Below are 15,957 nucleotides of genomic sequence, written 5' to 3'. Positions count from 1 at the left end.
GAACCAAACCAACAAAGAGTAGACCTCTAACAGCCTGAGAAGAGCTTGGTACTTCCTTAGTCTTCCCTCATGATGCCCCCCATGATAAAAACAAGTCTACCCATCTATAGTGGAAGGGGTTTGTCTATGCACTGAGCACCACAACTTCTATAGCTTTCACATAAGCAACCACCTCCTTAATCACCTAGCTCTGGTTGTGTCCTTAAATCACAGAAAACAAAGAGATGGATATACAGTAAGCCCACTTCCAGCAGCTATCTGCCCAGAATCAGAGAATCATTGGAATTTGTGGTGCACGCATTTGTGGATCCTCCCCTTAGATTAGTGGAGAGAGAGCTGAAGACAAACACCCGATCACAGTTTCACTGTGAGGAGAGAGTGCATTAAGAAATAAAATCCAACTGCATGACACCCATGCGAGACTCACTTCACCTTCAAGGACACTCAGACTGAAAGTGAAGGGATGGAAAAGACATTCCAGGCAAATGAAAACCAAAAGAGAGCAGAGGTAGCTATACCTATATCAGACAAAACAAACTAGGTCAAACACTAAAAAGAGACAAAGAAGGTCATTATGAAGTGATAAAGTGATTAATTCATCACTTTATCACAAAACAAACTAGGTCAAACACTAAAAAGAGACAAAGAAGGTTATTATAAAGTGATAAAGTGTTTAATTCATCAAGTGATAAAGTGATTAATTCATCAATACTATGACAATTGTAAATATGTATGCACCCAACATTGGAGCACATAAACATTTATAGCAAACATTAAGAGGTCTGAGGGAATGCGTAGATTACAACACAAAAATAGAAGGGATTCCAATATCCCACTTTCAACAATAAACAGATAATATGGATGAAAATTCAGTATAAAAATATTGGACTGAAACTACACTTCAGACCAAATGGACTTAATAGACATATAAACTATTCTATCCAACAATAGTGCTATACTCATTCTTCTCAAGTGCACATAGAACATTCTCCCAGACAGATCATATGTTAGACCACAAAACTAATCTTAACAAAATTAAAAAGACTGAAATTATATCAAATTAATTCTTCAGACCACAAAGATATGAATCTAAAAATCAATAATCAGAGGAATCAAGACTATAAATCAAAACTGCATGGAAATTAGACAATATATTCCAGAACAACTATTGGGTTAAAGAAAAAATTATAAAGAAAACTAAAGAATATCCTGCTGTTGCATATAGACAGTTGTTATTGATAATGGAAACAATACATCATGGCTTATGGAACACACCAATAACTGTTCTACGGGGAAGTTGGAGGAGGAGGAGAAGGAAGAGAAAAAGAAGAAAAAGAGGAGGAGGAGAAATCTCAAATACATACTTTCAACAAAAGATGTTGGGATGACTGGATATTCACAGGTAAAAGAATGAAGCTGGAACCATACCTCACACCACAATGAAAATTTAGCTAAAAGTGAATCACGTACATAAATGTAACAGTTAAAATTGTAAAACTCTCACAAAAAAACCCTAGAGTAAACTTTCATGACTTCAGTTTAGGTAACCGTTTCTTAGTTATGACCCAAAACAATCACAAGCAGTCAAACTGGAGTTTCACGCAAGAAGAAAACTTTTCTATTTCAAAAGACATTTTAAAGAAATTGAAAATACGATACATAAAATGGCAGAAAAATATCTTCAAATCCTTGTATCGGTATGAGGAATGTATATCTAGATATGTATGCCTAAGGCAACTTAAGATCCTGGCTCAAAATAAAAAATAAAATAAAAAGGGCTAGGGATGTGGCTCAGTGGTAAAGCACCCCTGGGTTCAATTTCTGGTACCAAACACACACACACACACACACACACACACAATGAAAGAGCACTTCACACCCTCTAGGATGACTGGAATAAAAAATACAACACCTAGGTGAGAAGGCAGGAAAACTGGAGCACCCATATACTGCAATGAGATTATAAAATGGTGGAGCCAATTTCATGCCTAAATCTTCATCTAGGTTTTCATATTTTTAGCTCTTACATTTAGGTCTTTGCACCTCAAATGCTAAACATAGAGATGTGATATCAGCAAGCAATTCCACCATGATGTGGAATCCCTAGAAAAATGAAAACATGTATAACCAATACCTTATACACAAATATCCATACCAGTATTATTCATAATAGACAAAGAATGGGAACAATTAAATGTCCATCAACTAATGAAAGGCATTATATATAACAGATTGAGACACTGAAATATTTTTCTACCATAAAAGGAAGGAGGTACTGATACCTGCTATATCAATGTATCTTGAAAGGTTTATGACAAGAGAACAAAGATACTCACAGAAGACCATACACTGTGTAATTCCATTCCTATGAAGTGTACAGAAGAGCAAATCCATAGACACAGAAGATAGAATAGTATTGCCTAAAGCTGAAGGCTTGGGGGCAAAGGAAGAGACTGCAAAACACGTGGGGTTTTTTTTTCTAGGTAATGAACATGTTCTGAAATTGATTATAATTGGGGTTCCACAACTCTGAAAAAAAGTAAAAATATTAAACTATACTTAAAATCTATATAGAGCAAGTATGTAAATGAGACCTAAAAAAATATTAATAAAAAAATAAAATAAGCTATATTTTGAATACTATACTGAGCTTCAAGGAACAACACAGTTTTTAAATACAGTATTGAGGAAACAGCCTTTGGTGACTGAAGTATAAGAGACCTTGGAGTATGTAACCTGAGCTTCAGGGTGAAGCTTAATGGCATTAAGAAAATTCCTCTCAATGTGTATCAAATATAAAGAACTCATCTAGGTGCACGCTTTTGGTAAGAGGTCCATACTTTTAATGAGATTTTCAAATTAATTAGGCCCTGAATGAAAATGATCATCTTACGCTAGAAACAGAAAAGGCAGAGAGTCAGAGTGATTTGCTGCTTCTCTTCCCCATTTTCTAGGAACTATTCCCTCTTTTTCACTCCATCTACAGCAGTCCAAGCTCAAATTCATATACAATTCCCCAGACAATTCTCTGAAAGTCACCCTCATCGGCACTTTGATTCCTTGTCACTTTAGCACACTGACTTACTTTTTTCCCAGTGTTAAAAAGTGGCGGAGTCAAATGATAGTGGCCACAGAGGATGGAGTTATTCTCTATGGTTGGTTCTTTCCAGATTCTTCTGCATCTGTCCTCTTCCAGTCAAGGAGGACTTTGTATCTATACAAGTGTCCTTACGTGCTTCTCAGTTTCCAAATTGACCCTCATTCAGTGGACAATCATTCAAGTCAAATATCCCAGTCTTTCCCTCCTTGGTTAAACTTATCAAACGTCATAACTGTCTCACTGGAATTTCCCATACAGTTCCTGTTACTTGGCTCCCATCTACTTCACTAACTAAAAGGAAAATCTATAAATCTCTGAGAATATTATATGATGGATACCTTGAATTTCATAACCTACATTTCTATAATCCAGACATTTATTAAGCCAAAGTGCAAACAGATGAAAAATCTCATAGCTAGTCTCTAAGCTCAACTGTCACCATATAGACCATTCCACAGAACTCCCAGGATAATTTTCCTTGCATTACATTATTATTATGGCCCATACATACCTGGTCAAATCAAAACTCTTCATGCCAACAGTCAGGTTTGCAGGGTATTTAACAAACATCTTCGCCTCATTATCCTGTTCAAGTTGATTTCCAGTGGCACTCAGTGAAGGCTTCTCTCCTCTATCTCTGCCACCACACACATCTTAACTTATTACTACCTCACTCTCCATCTAAAATTCCCTCCTATGCTTCTCACTGCAAATACCTGAAGATCTATATCAAACCTCGAGAAATGTAGGAAGTACACCTTGGTTTGGATATGTGGTGTCCCCCAAAAGATCATGTGTGAGATAATGCAAGAACACGTAGAGGTGAAATGGTTAGGGGATGAGAAGTGTAATCTAATCAAAGGCTTAATCCACTGATGTGGATTAACTAAGTGATACCTGTAGGCAGGTAGGGTGTGGCTGGAGGAGGCAGGTCTCTGGGGGTGTGCCTTTGGTGTTTATATTTTGTCCCTGGTTAGTGGAGTTTTCTCTCAGCTTTCTGGTGGCCATATCCTGAGCTGCTTTTCTCCTCCACACTCTTCCCAAGATGTTCTGCTTCATCTTAGACCCAAAGCAATGGAATCAGCTGTCTAGGGACTGAGACCTCTAAAACGATGAGTCCCAAATAAACTTTTTCTCCTTCGAAATTGTTCTTGTCAGGTCTTTCGGTCCCAGTGATGAAAAAGTTGGCTAAAAAAACCCACTTAAGTTAAAAACTTCCTTTTTATTCTCCCATATGCTGTGTGATGTGTCTGTGTTCACTTTTGTGGCTTGATATTTTGTATTTTCTAACAGGTTGGTATTTCCATCTTAACCTGAGATGTACATTCTGTCTTTACTCAAAGAGATTATTGGTGCTTAAAAACAGTGTCCACGTACTCTAAATGTTAAATAATTCAGTTTTAAATCTTCCACGATGCTTAGTCCAGATCCACTTACATAACACAATAGGTACTTAAGAGCTTATTAAGTATTTCTTGCCTGACCAGTTACATCCCCAAAAAGTAAAGAATTTATCAATGATCCATAAAATGCAAGCAAATGACATTCTACCTGCTCCATTTTGATCAGGAAGCAATCAATGAAGTCCCGAGGATTGTTGACATCCAGAGATTCTTGGTGCTCTTTTACTTTCTCCAAAACATAACTTTTTACATAAGCAAAATTTTTAATAATTTTGTTATGACTCCCTGGGAGATAATCAATGAGAGCAGGGAAAGTATTGTAGACCTTAAAGATTAAAAGACATTTATTAAATTAAAACCATGTAATGAAGACATAGATAAATACAATAAAAATACAAATAAAACTGGAGTGAACAAAAAATGGTCTCCAACTTGAGCAGCGGGTGATTGCCATACCAAGGAAACCTCCATGCTGACAGGGAGATGGGAGTAAACCCACCACCTCATCAAACACAATAAGAATGTCTGATACGTACACAGTTTTTACATCATTAAAATATCTCTGTGTCAATTCTCCCATTTTTATTTGCAACCTTGAAATACAGAATGGCATGAATTGCTATCACTCATGGTCAGCACAGAGGTTAAGGACACTTGCAACCTGACACAGAGCACACAGACACTCCCTGCTATTTCTTCTACCAGCAGTAAGCCTCAGGAATAGGATCATGACTTTGTAACTGGGCTGGGTGCAAAGATACCATGAAAACCAACACAGCATTTTATAGACAAGCACATGTCACAGAGTGGTTAAATGACTCCTATAAAATCATGCAATTATCTTTTAGGCAGATTATAGGGCACACCAGCTCAACACAGGGCAATACTGTGATGTTTGCTTATGGTTCATTCACACCAAAACCCAATCATTCTGTGATCTGGACCCTGGTCACTTTCTCAACCAGGATCCCCGCTGAGCATCAAACACCCCACTGCCCAGAGGATCCTGGCAGCAGCCGTGTCCCTAACATTCTCCACCCTTGATCTTCTAGATTAGGATATTTCTGCCTGGTGAAGAGGTCTCTAGTGCTGACTGGCAGACATGCCTGTGGGTGATGGAAACTTTTCAACAGAAGCCCTGGATGTCCACTGAGGGCCTGGGCACACTTTGGGGCAATCACCAAAGTGCTGCCTGGAAACAGAGGTTTTTGGAAAAACCACCAGTCACTGGGCTTGAATTCCACTCTGAGACTCAGGTATTTGTCTTCTTTGTAAAAATGAAGGGCTTGTCTACCTTTCTGAGAGGTTCACACCATGACACTAGGATTTGGACAGCACTCTGGTGTCTAAGTGTTTACTTCACAGGAGGCACAGTAGACAGCCCAGCCCAGCCCACAAAATAATTGCAAAACATCATGGAAATTCTGGCAGAATCAACTTTGTCAGAAATCTGAGACAGTCAGATGTTTCCAACAACAAAGGGGAAAACAAATGGACAAAAAGGAAAATAATCTAAAAACTCAGAAAACTGTGGCATTGCTGCTGCTCCTCCCACCCCCCTCCTCAGCCTGGCAGTGGCCTTAATGAGGACAGCCCTGTGTCCAGTGAGGGACCCGGGTTCTTGTTCCAGAGGAACAGAGATTGTGCTTCTCTGTTCTCAACTATCAAGGACTACCTGAAGGACAGAAGCAAAGCACGTGTGTCTCTTTCATCAAAGTCAGAATTCACTAGGGTGGAAAAGCAAAGGGCAGCATCAAAAACCTCAAAATGCCCTACCCGGAAAAAATATTTTTCAACTTACAGTGCCACTAAGCAACCCTGAGCCAGCCAGGGCAAAAGAGTACAGCTAAGGCACAACAGCCTGGGAAAGAAACCTTGGGAGAGCGTATCTTTGAAAAATGAGGGCACTCGAAAGCACCCACACATTCTGATAAATCCAAGCAAATTACGGACAGGCCCAGGGCAGGACAAGGGCTAAGAAAAGACCTGAAGTTTTCACCTCTGCTGACTTCTAGGCTGCTTAAGAGCAAGTGCAGGCTATAACAAGGAGTGCCCAGCATAGAGCCAATCTGGAGGAAGTTCCTCCCTCCCTTCCTTCCTTCTTTCTTTCCTTCTTTTTCTTTCTTTGCTTCTTTTCACACTCTCTCTCTCTCATTTTCACTCTCTCTCTATCCCCCTCTTCTAGTTTTTCCCTCACTCCCCTTTTCTTTTTTTTTTTTTTAATATTTTTTTAGATGTTGATAGCTCTTTATTTTATTCTTTTATTTATATGTGGTGCTGAGAATCGAACCCAGTGCCTCACACATGCTAGGCAAGCGCTCTACCACTGAGCCACAACTCCAGCCCCCTCACTCCCCTTTTCTATCTCTGTCTCTCCTTCTCCTTCCCACCCCTTCTTCTTCTCACAGTCAAGGAAATCTCTATCAAAACTAACCTAACACAGCCTCGCAAGGTAGTGCAAGCCTAGAATGCCAGCTAATCAGGGGACTGAGGCAGAAGGATCTTAATGTAGCAATATCCTGTCACAATACAAAAAAAATTGGAAAGATCCAAGAAAGTAGCTCAGTGGTACAGCACTTGGCATAAAGCTCTGGATTCAATTCCCAGTACCGAAAACTAGCTGAACTAAAGAATCAGAAACTTCAGAGATAACACATGAGAAAGAACAGAGATTTTTTTTTTTTAAGTATTTAGAAAGTCACTCAATACCTACAGTCTATGGAACACAAAAAGTAAATAACAACAAAAAAGAAAATAAAAACAAGAGCAAGCAAAAAAATTTTTAAAACCCTAAAGAGAAGGAGAAATGTGATTTCCAGGGTTACCAAATCCGAGTATATAAAATATCCAATTTTCAAACATTCACTTCATAGATCAGGCCTGGAACTGTGGACTTGTCAGAGAAAAGAGCATAAATGGTTTCTCCAAAAGGTAAGCTCTAGATCTCACCTGGATCCATGGGGAGCTCATAAGTCTGAGGTTTTCATTGAATTTTTCCATCAAGTTAAGAAAATGTTGATCTTTATAATCAAAACGTTTCTGGAAAATAATGGAGCAGATCACATTGCAGGGAGCACAACCCAGGATAAAGGTGGGATCACAGGGTGAGCCTGAAAAATTGGAAACATGAAAAAAATCATTAATATACATGTATATACATGAGACACTTTGTCTCTAATAACAGGTAAAGATAAGTTTAGAAAATCTAAGACAGTATCTACCTAAAAATTCACTTTCAGCAAAAACTTCAGCATACTGAAAATCAACACATCTCTTTCCTTTAAATCTGAATTTATCTTTCCATCCTAGTTTATTTAATAACACTTATCCAATAGACTGTTGGCATCACTATCTTTGTTTACGTGATTCTAACCCAAGGTGACAATTTTCTTTACTGGGGATTAAACCTACAGGTACTAAGCCACATCCTTAGCCCTCTCTACTTTTTATTTTGAGACAGGATCTCACTAAGTTGCTTAGGCCCTTGCTACATTGTTGAGGTTGGCCTCAAACTTGTGATCCTTCTGCCTCAGCATCCCAAATTGCTGGGATTATAGGCATGCACCATAGCCCCTGGTGGTTGACAATTACTTTGGAAGGCAAAAGAAAAAAATGTAAAGAGGTCACTTTTTAAAATACCTAATAATTCAAGTTATCAGCATAAATTACATCACTCTAGAAAACTTATAGCCAGTTATATAGAAAGGAAGAAAATGGTAACCCAGAAACATTTTTTTAAATGGTGTTATTTTCCATAGCCTTATTTCCATTTTGCTTAACTATCTTTAGAAGAACAGCTCAACAAAATTGGAAAAATGCAAATTAAAATTATACTGAGATTTCATCTCACTCTAACCAGAATGGCAATTATCAAGAATATAAGTAACAATAAATGTTGGCAAGGATGTGGGGAAAAGGTACACTCATATGTTATTGGTAGGACTGCAAATTGGTGCAACTACTCTGGAAAGCAGTACAGAGATTCCTCAAAATCTAGGAATGGAACCACATTTTGACCTAGTTATTCCTCTCCTTGGTATATGTCCAAATGATTCAAAATCAGCATACTACAGTGACACAGTCACACCAAAGTTTATAGCAGCTCAATTCACTATAGCTAAGCTATGGAGCCAACCTCAGTGCCCTTCAACAGATAAATGGATAAAGAAATTGTGGTATATAAACACGATGGAGTATTACTCAGCCATAAAGAAAGAATGACCTTATGACATCTGCTGGTAAATGAATGGACCTGGGAACTGTCATGTTAAGTGAAATAAATCAATCCTAAAAAAAAACAAAGATCGAATGTTCTCTGATATGTGGAAACTAACCCACAATAGAGGGGGTGGTGGGGGAATAGCAGTTCAGTAGATTAGACAAAGGGAAATAGGAAGGGAGGGGGATAGGACAAGGAAAGACAGTAGACTGAATCTGACAAAACTTTCCTACATACATATATGAATATACCACAGTGAATCTCACCATCGTGCACATCCACAAGACCAGGGTCCTAATTAGAATAAGACGTATCCCATGCTTGTATAGCAATATCAAAAGGATTCTACTATCATGTATAATTCTAAAAATTAAATCAAATTAAATTTAAAAAAGAAGAAGCGCTCATGACCACTGGGTGGTCTGAGCAGTGGAAGCTGCAGACCGTCAGGGACTGCTCCAGTCTCCAGCAGGGAACTGCCAGAGAGACTCAGAGGGCACCTGCAGTTTTTGGACTAGTCCGCAACCTCAGGTTGAGCAGCAGGGCACTCAGGAGCTGGTGCAGTTCATTCACCCTGAAATTCCTCTTTGTTCACAGCTTTTTCAGCAGTGCCTGCTCTTTCTTTTCCACCTCTTTGGGATCTCTGCAGAAGCAGAGACCAGGTATAACCTGCCATGGGTTTTCACCGGAGCTGGTGCTATACAGACACAGACCTTCCCAGGCCAGCATCCTCCACATCAGACCCAGAGAGTGAGCCCCCTTGTTGTCGCACAGAGTGGCGATGTCCACACGGAGCAGAGAAGAATCTGTGTTGCACAGAGCCAATGGCAGGCAGGTTGACGTAAGATGCCTCTGTAAGAGGCGGGTGTCAGCCCGGGAATCGGAAACCACCAGAAGACGCAGTTCCCGGAAGGCAGCCTGGAACTGGTTAGTGAAGCTCCAGGGGTGAAGTGGCCAGCAACAGGAGTGGCTCCGGGGGTAGTAGAAAACTGCAGCACAGTCCCGGGGACAGTATTACAGTATTCCTGGAGGATATGACACTGATGTCAGCAGGGTTGTCAATGGCAACAAGGGCACAAGCTGCCAGCAGAAGCTCCTCCCAGGTCCTGTGGGGATTTATGATGCAGATGCCATCCCTTTTCCTTCTGTAGTTACATTGTCCCACCTAGAAATAAAGGTCGGTGCCACCGAAGTGGGTTCCCGCAGCAAGGAATCTGAAGCCATCCTTCTCCTTCAGAACATCAAGCGCTCTGGACATTCTGACAGTTTCCCTTTAAGTTATAATGGGAATCAACACCACCATCATACAGACCCCTCCTTGGGGAGCACAGATTATGGGGAATAGATGAAGGAACTGTATGTAGAGCCAGGAGAGGGGAAGACTAAAGAAAGAGAATAGCTATAGGAAACGCAAATATTTGATGGAGCAAATGTCCAAAGGCAAAAGCATCCATGTTATATGAAAAGAAAAACTAATGAAAGTGAGCAAAAATTCTAAGATGGATTTTGCTCGCCTAAAATAAAAGGGAAATAAGAAAAGTTCGTTTAAAATTTAAATCACGGATAGGGTAAACACAAAGGGTTAAACTGATAGAGTCCTTCTATTTCTTTATTTCAATATTGAAAGGGGAGAAAAAATGTCGGGTTCTAGGAAATAGTGTCCATCATCACCAGACCCCAGGTTTAACTTACTTGGGCAAAGCCTGCCCTCTTGTGGAAGTCTGAGTTATCGCTCTATGTAGCCATCAACAGAACACTGTATGTTACACATTTTTTAATTTAACCATCATTTAGGTCAATTCCCTCATTTTATAGAAAAAGAAAAGGCAGAGGACATCTTTTCTTTTTTGGACATTTAAATGAGAATGTTGTAATCAAATCATCAATAAACGTTAAATGTGAAAAGTCCACAAATTTAGATTATAGATATAATCAAGGGAGACTTGAATTGAAAGTGTTGACAGACTATCCACACTAGCCAAAAGACGAACTCAACAGAGATGTCCACAGGGAATGGATGCATAAAGCAATTGTGGCATGTATGCACAAGAGAATCTTATTCAGTCACCAAAAAAAAAAAATGAAATTTTATTGTTTGCAGTAAAACAGATGAAATTGGAGGACATTGTTTTAAGTGACATAAGTCAGGCACCAAAAGACAAACATTGCACATTCTCACTCATGCATGGAAGTTAAAAAACTTGATGTCATAGAAGAGGAAAGCAGATTAGTGGTTACTGGATTATAGGAAGGGGTAGGGAGGAGGGAGAATGGAGAGAGGTTGGATAATGGATACCAAAATATAGTTCAATAGGAGGATTCCAAATATAGTTCAATTCCAGTGTTCTACAGCACAGTAGGGTAACTGTAGTTAACATCAATTTATATATATTTTACAAAGCACTAGAAGAAAGGAATTCAAATTGTCCCAAAAAAAATGATAAATGTTTATGGTGATGGAAATGCTAAGTACCTTAATTTTATCATTAAAAACTATATGAAGGGGCTGCGGAGATAGCTCAGTCGGTAGAGTGCTTGCCTTGTAAGCATAAGGCCCTGGGTTCGATCCCCAGCACCCAAAAAAAAAAAAAAAACTATATGAAAAGGTACACTCATACATTGCTGGTGGGATTGCAAATTAGTGCAGCCACTCTGGAAAGCAGTATGGAGATTCCTCAGAAAGCTTGGAATGGAACCACCATTTGACCCAGCTATCCCACTCCTTGGCCTATACCCAAAGGACTTAAAATCAGCATACTACAGAAATACAGCCACATCAATATTCATTGCTGCTCAATTCACAATAGCCAGACTGTGGAACCAACCTAGATGCCCTTCAGTTGATGAATGGATAAAGAAACTGTGGTATATTTATACAATGGAACATTACTCAGTCATAAAGAATGATAAAATTATGGCATTTGCAGGCAAATGGATGAAATTGGAGAATATCATGCTAAGTGAGCTAAGCCAATCTCAAAAAACCAAAGGACGAATGATCTCGCTGATAAGCGGATGATGACACATAATAGGGGTGGGAGGGGTTAGTGTTAGTGTTAGGGTTAGGGTTAGGGTTAGGGAGGGGGGCAAGAATGGAGGAAGGAAGGATTGTATAGAGGGAAAAGAGGGGTGGGAGGGGTGGGGGGGAAAGGGAAAAAAAACAGAATGAATCAAACAACATTACCCTATGTAAATTTATGATTACACAAATGGTATACCTTTACTCCATGTACAGAGAAACAACATGTATCCCATTTGTTTACAATTAAAAAAAACTATATGCATGTGTCAATTTATCACATTACACCCCCAAAATATGTACAAAATATGTGGAATTATTATGTGTCAATTTTTTTAAATGTGAAGAAAAATAGGGAATTCAACAATAGAAGCATCTTTAGTAGTTAACTGCTCTTATGCCAGGTTCCTTGTCAGCTGAAACAACAGGACACTAAAATTTTATTTTAGCCTGGAAGATAGGGGATAATTTATAATTGTCAATTTGAGTTTTCCAGAGGCAGTAGTATGACTCACAGTGAAAATCTGATTTTCAATCTTACTTTTCACCTTCTTGAGAAGAGATCATTAATTACCAGAGTAATTCAGAATCCAAGCTGAAAACCAGATTTATTGTGACAAGTATTTCATCAATGAGTAGAATGGACAGTAATTACCATAAAACTTCTAACTCAAAATTCAATTGTCTTAAAATCCACGCAGGATTTTGTTTTCATTCAGATATGGTGTGGTCAACAGATCAGGCTGCCCTTGAAAAGACAATCTGCTGCTGTTCTCAAGGGAAAGGGGTCTCCCCACCACCAAGGGGCAGGCAGCACCCAGAAGCATCACAGCTGGACAGGAGGCAGAAGGAGCAAAAGGAAAGCTGGGGACCTTTATTGGGGTTTGCTTGGGAAGGAATGAGTGAGGCAGAGTAGGTACACGGGGTAATCTCAGGATTGACAGTTTGAATGCTCTCAATGTGCTCTGGGCTATGGGGGTGATCACTAACTGTCCCATAACTGGTCTTGGGGTGATTTAAGGCAAGAATATTGGGTTGGTGTACCATGATTTGATAAAGCAGGTGATCGAGGGTATGGGTTATGGATAGGTTGGTTTGTACACCAAAAGTACGTGGTAGGAAAGCTGTTTGCTATCTCTTGGAATTAACTATCCCTGGTTGGGGTACTCCAAGATGTCAAAACATCAGAAAACAAAAATACTCATTACTATACAAATAAGATAATACAAGGAAATAATACAAGGAAAGCTGAAAACAGAATCATCTTCCAATCAGGAAACTGGAATAAAGAGTTAATAATATGAGTTGAAATTCAGTTCAATAAGTCCTTGTTATAACCCAGTATTTTTGTACTTTGAAGGAGTAAAGTGTAAATTTTCTTAAAATATATAAAATAATGCAGTAAGTTGTGAGAAACATTAAATAACTCAAACCAACAGATTTTAAATAATCATTGGTTCACAAGGAAATCACAATACATGAAGGAGCATTAAAGATGCCAAGGGAGTCAAAACCACAAATCAGCACAATTACTGGTGAAAATTGGAAAGAACCCTGCAGACCTGTCAGTCAGTGAGACTGGCTGTACACATGCAGACCAATTAATCGAACGCACATGTCAGTTATTTCATGCTCCACAAGGGTAGCAGATTACTACAATCAGGACTACTTGACAAGTGTTTACCAGTGAAACGTTTTAGAATAGTTAACCCACAATTACACTATAGGAAAAACATTATTCTTTAACCACCTGCAAAAGAAGATTCAAACCTTCTTAGTGACACAATGATCTGACAACAAAGTTGGACACAGAATAGCATTAAATGACCACACTTCCTTTATGCACCATGTGTACAAACAACAGATACACAAAGCTCCCTTGGCTCTCTGCACCACACCACCCTTCCTGCACATGAAGACTAACAACCACTTCTCTGAATGAAAGATCTGGCTGCCCCCGAAGTATTTCCAGGGATGTCATTAGAGAAGAGAGCAGTGTGATATGGTCAATGATACAGAACAAAGAATCACCACCCACCATTGGTCTTCCTCAACTCCTCCACAAGGCAGCGGGCTTCCTCTTGAACACGATCCTCAATGCTCCTCTTCCCCATCCCAAAATTCCGCAGGGTCACCAGAGAGAAGCGACGAAGTTCCTTCCATCTCTTTCCATTGCTGAAGAGGATTCCTACCAGAATGGGAAACAAAAACTAGAAGGGAAATCCCAGGCAAGGAAGAGGAAACTGACGTGGGGCCAAAATCTGCCTGGGGAGCAAGTCAAGCCTCATTCCCAGGACCACTGCCCAGCACACTCATGCACACTCATGCACTGGCACACTTACCAAGGCCTCGGTTAACTTTTTCAGAGACTGGGAAACTGCCTCTTCCAGAAAACTCCTCTCCTAGATCAACCAGGGCTTCCTTCACTGCATCATATCCATGCAACACCACAGAAGGCTTCCAGCCCAAATACAGAGTGAACACAGGGCCATAGACTTTTGACAACTGGAAAATGGAAAGTAGATGCAAAGAGCAACAAAAGAAATCAGTATTGGGTCTACACATTGTTCATGATTCAGACCAATATCATCACATTGTTGATATTTTTATTCTGTCAATTACAACTTCAAATATTTCTGAACTTCAAGTATAATAAAATGGTGATTATTATAGCTTCTACATAAACAATGACTCCCATTTGCCAGGAAACTGCCAGGGAAATTACTACACAGATTGTCAAAAATGAATCAACATTTTGGGGTAAGTTTATTTATTCTGTCATAAAGAGACGGAGGTTCAAAAATTCAAATTCATTTCAGTTTCCCACAGCTAACAAATAGAAGACCCAAATTTGAATCCTGGCTTAGTTGATCTCTTCTACCTGGGCAATTTCACAGTACTCAATGTCCACATTTGGACCAATATCCAGCTACTATAGGACACAGCTTCAGGATCTCCTGCTAAGCTCTTCCCTGGGGGATAGGACTCAAGAACCCTGTGATAAATAAGAGAAATCTCCAGTTGTAAACATCTCCCCAGATGATTCGAATGCACACACCAGTTTGAAATCCACCAGTATTATTAACTCAGAGTGGGCACAAGAGGACATGCAGCATCCCATGAAAGGACAATTCCTTCCATGCTGTACATTCATAGGTCACAGACAGAACCAAAGCATTCTAATACTACTCAGTTATCCCTCTCTAATTATTTCTTTCATTCACGTTTACTTATTGTAGACCCACAGTATGACATCACACATAATTTGCTTCTCTGGAGAAGTTTAACTATTATGACTAATCTAAACAAAATACACAACATGTACAGCAGATGACTTTTTAAATAAAATCTTTAATCTCAAAACTTCCATTACCATTTACTTCAGACAAAAAGTCATAGCAAAAAATGTGAAACCAAGAAAGGTAGCACCGCTTTATCATTTTGAGTCCACCTATAACTTAAATATTACTCTCCCAGGAAACCACATGATATCATTCCGCTATTTCTGACAATGACACACCAAAAATAATAACTCACAGGGAATATATGCTTTACAATAAAATAATGTGCCTCCAACAATCAATTTTATTTAAAAGCAGGAAATAATTATTCATCCTTTTCAAGTCACCGGAGAATCATAAAACATACTTACATTGGTTAAGGATTTGCTGATGTCCTTAACATCTATCTGCAGGATATTTCCAATAATTGGGAGAGGAGTGGGACCAGGTGGGAGATTCCCCCTCCCTGATCTCTGTCTCCAGACTGAGAGGAGAAGCAGGCAGGAGAGACCAATGACCAGAGCCACAACTAGAGCCATTGAAATCCTCTCTTCTTAGCACAACTGCAAGCTTGCAATGCAAAGCTCTTATTACACTCCCTGCCGATTCAATATGTGCCTCTTTGATACAGTGACCAATCAGCTACATGCACCTTAATTTCCTTCTGAATGGACTCTGCCCAACTGAAAAACATGAAAATAAGACGTTCTTATTCTTAATCTCCTTTCCACAGCCCCACCCTGAAGATTCTGGTGTAACTAGTCTGAGGTGAGGCCCTGGTATTGTTTAGTTTTTGAAACACCCCAGGCGGCTCCAATGTGCTGTCAGAATTGAGAACAAATGAAGTAAAGTATTTGATCAAAAAGTTGTTCATTCTGGATTCTTAGACTGATGACCATTTGAGAATGTATGACATTAGGGCAAACCATGTGTTT

General features: G+C 39.3%; 1 protein-coding gene across 2 annotated transcripts in view; it reads right to left on the bottom strand.

The window, feature by feature from the left end:
* The window catches only part of LOC124984715 (cytochrome P450 2C18), a 28,746-nt gene that overhangs the window by 11,821 nt on the left and 968 nt on the right, over positions 1-15,957 (bottom strand). For both annotated transcript variants that reach the window (XM_047552683.1, XM_047552684.1), the window contains exons 2-6: positions 15,394-15,705; positions 14,084-14,246; positions 13,780-13,929; positions 7,453-7,613; positions 4,652-4,828 (exon numbers count right to left, since the gene is read on the bottom strand). In XM_047552683.1, coding sequence (XP_047408639.1) covers positions 4,652-4,828; positions 7,453-7,613; positions 13,780-13,929; positions 14,084-14,246; positions 15,394-15,561 — 819 coding nt within the window. In that variant the 5' untranslated portion in view covers positions 15,562-15,705. The remainder of the gene's footprint in view (positions 1-4,651; positions 4,829-7,452; positions 7,614-13,779; positions 13,930-14,083; positions 14,247-15,393; positions 15,706-15,957) is intronic.

This window comes from Sciurus carolinensis, chromosome 5, assembly GCF_902686445.1.
Source record: "Sciurus carolinensis chromosome 5, mSciCar1.2, whole genome shotgun sequence".
NCBI classification, from domain to species: Eukaryota; Metazoa; Chordata; class Mammalia; order Rodentia; family Sciuridae; genus Sciurus; species Sciurus carolinensis.
The sequence above is the reverse complement of the archived record's forward strand: the minus strand, read 5'-3'. Positions and strand labels throughout refer to the sequence as shown.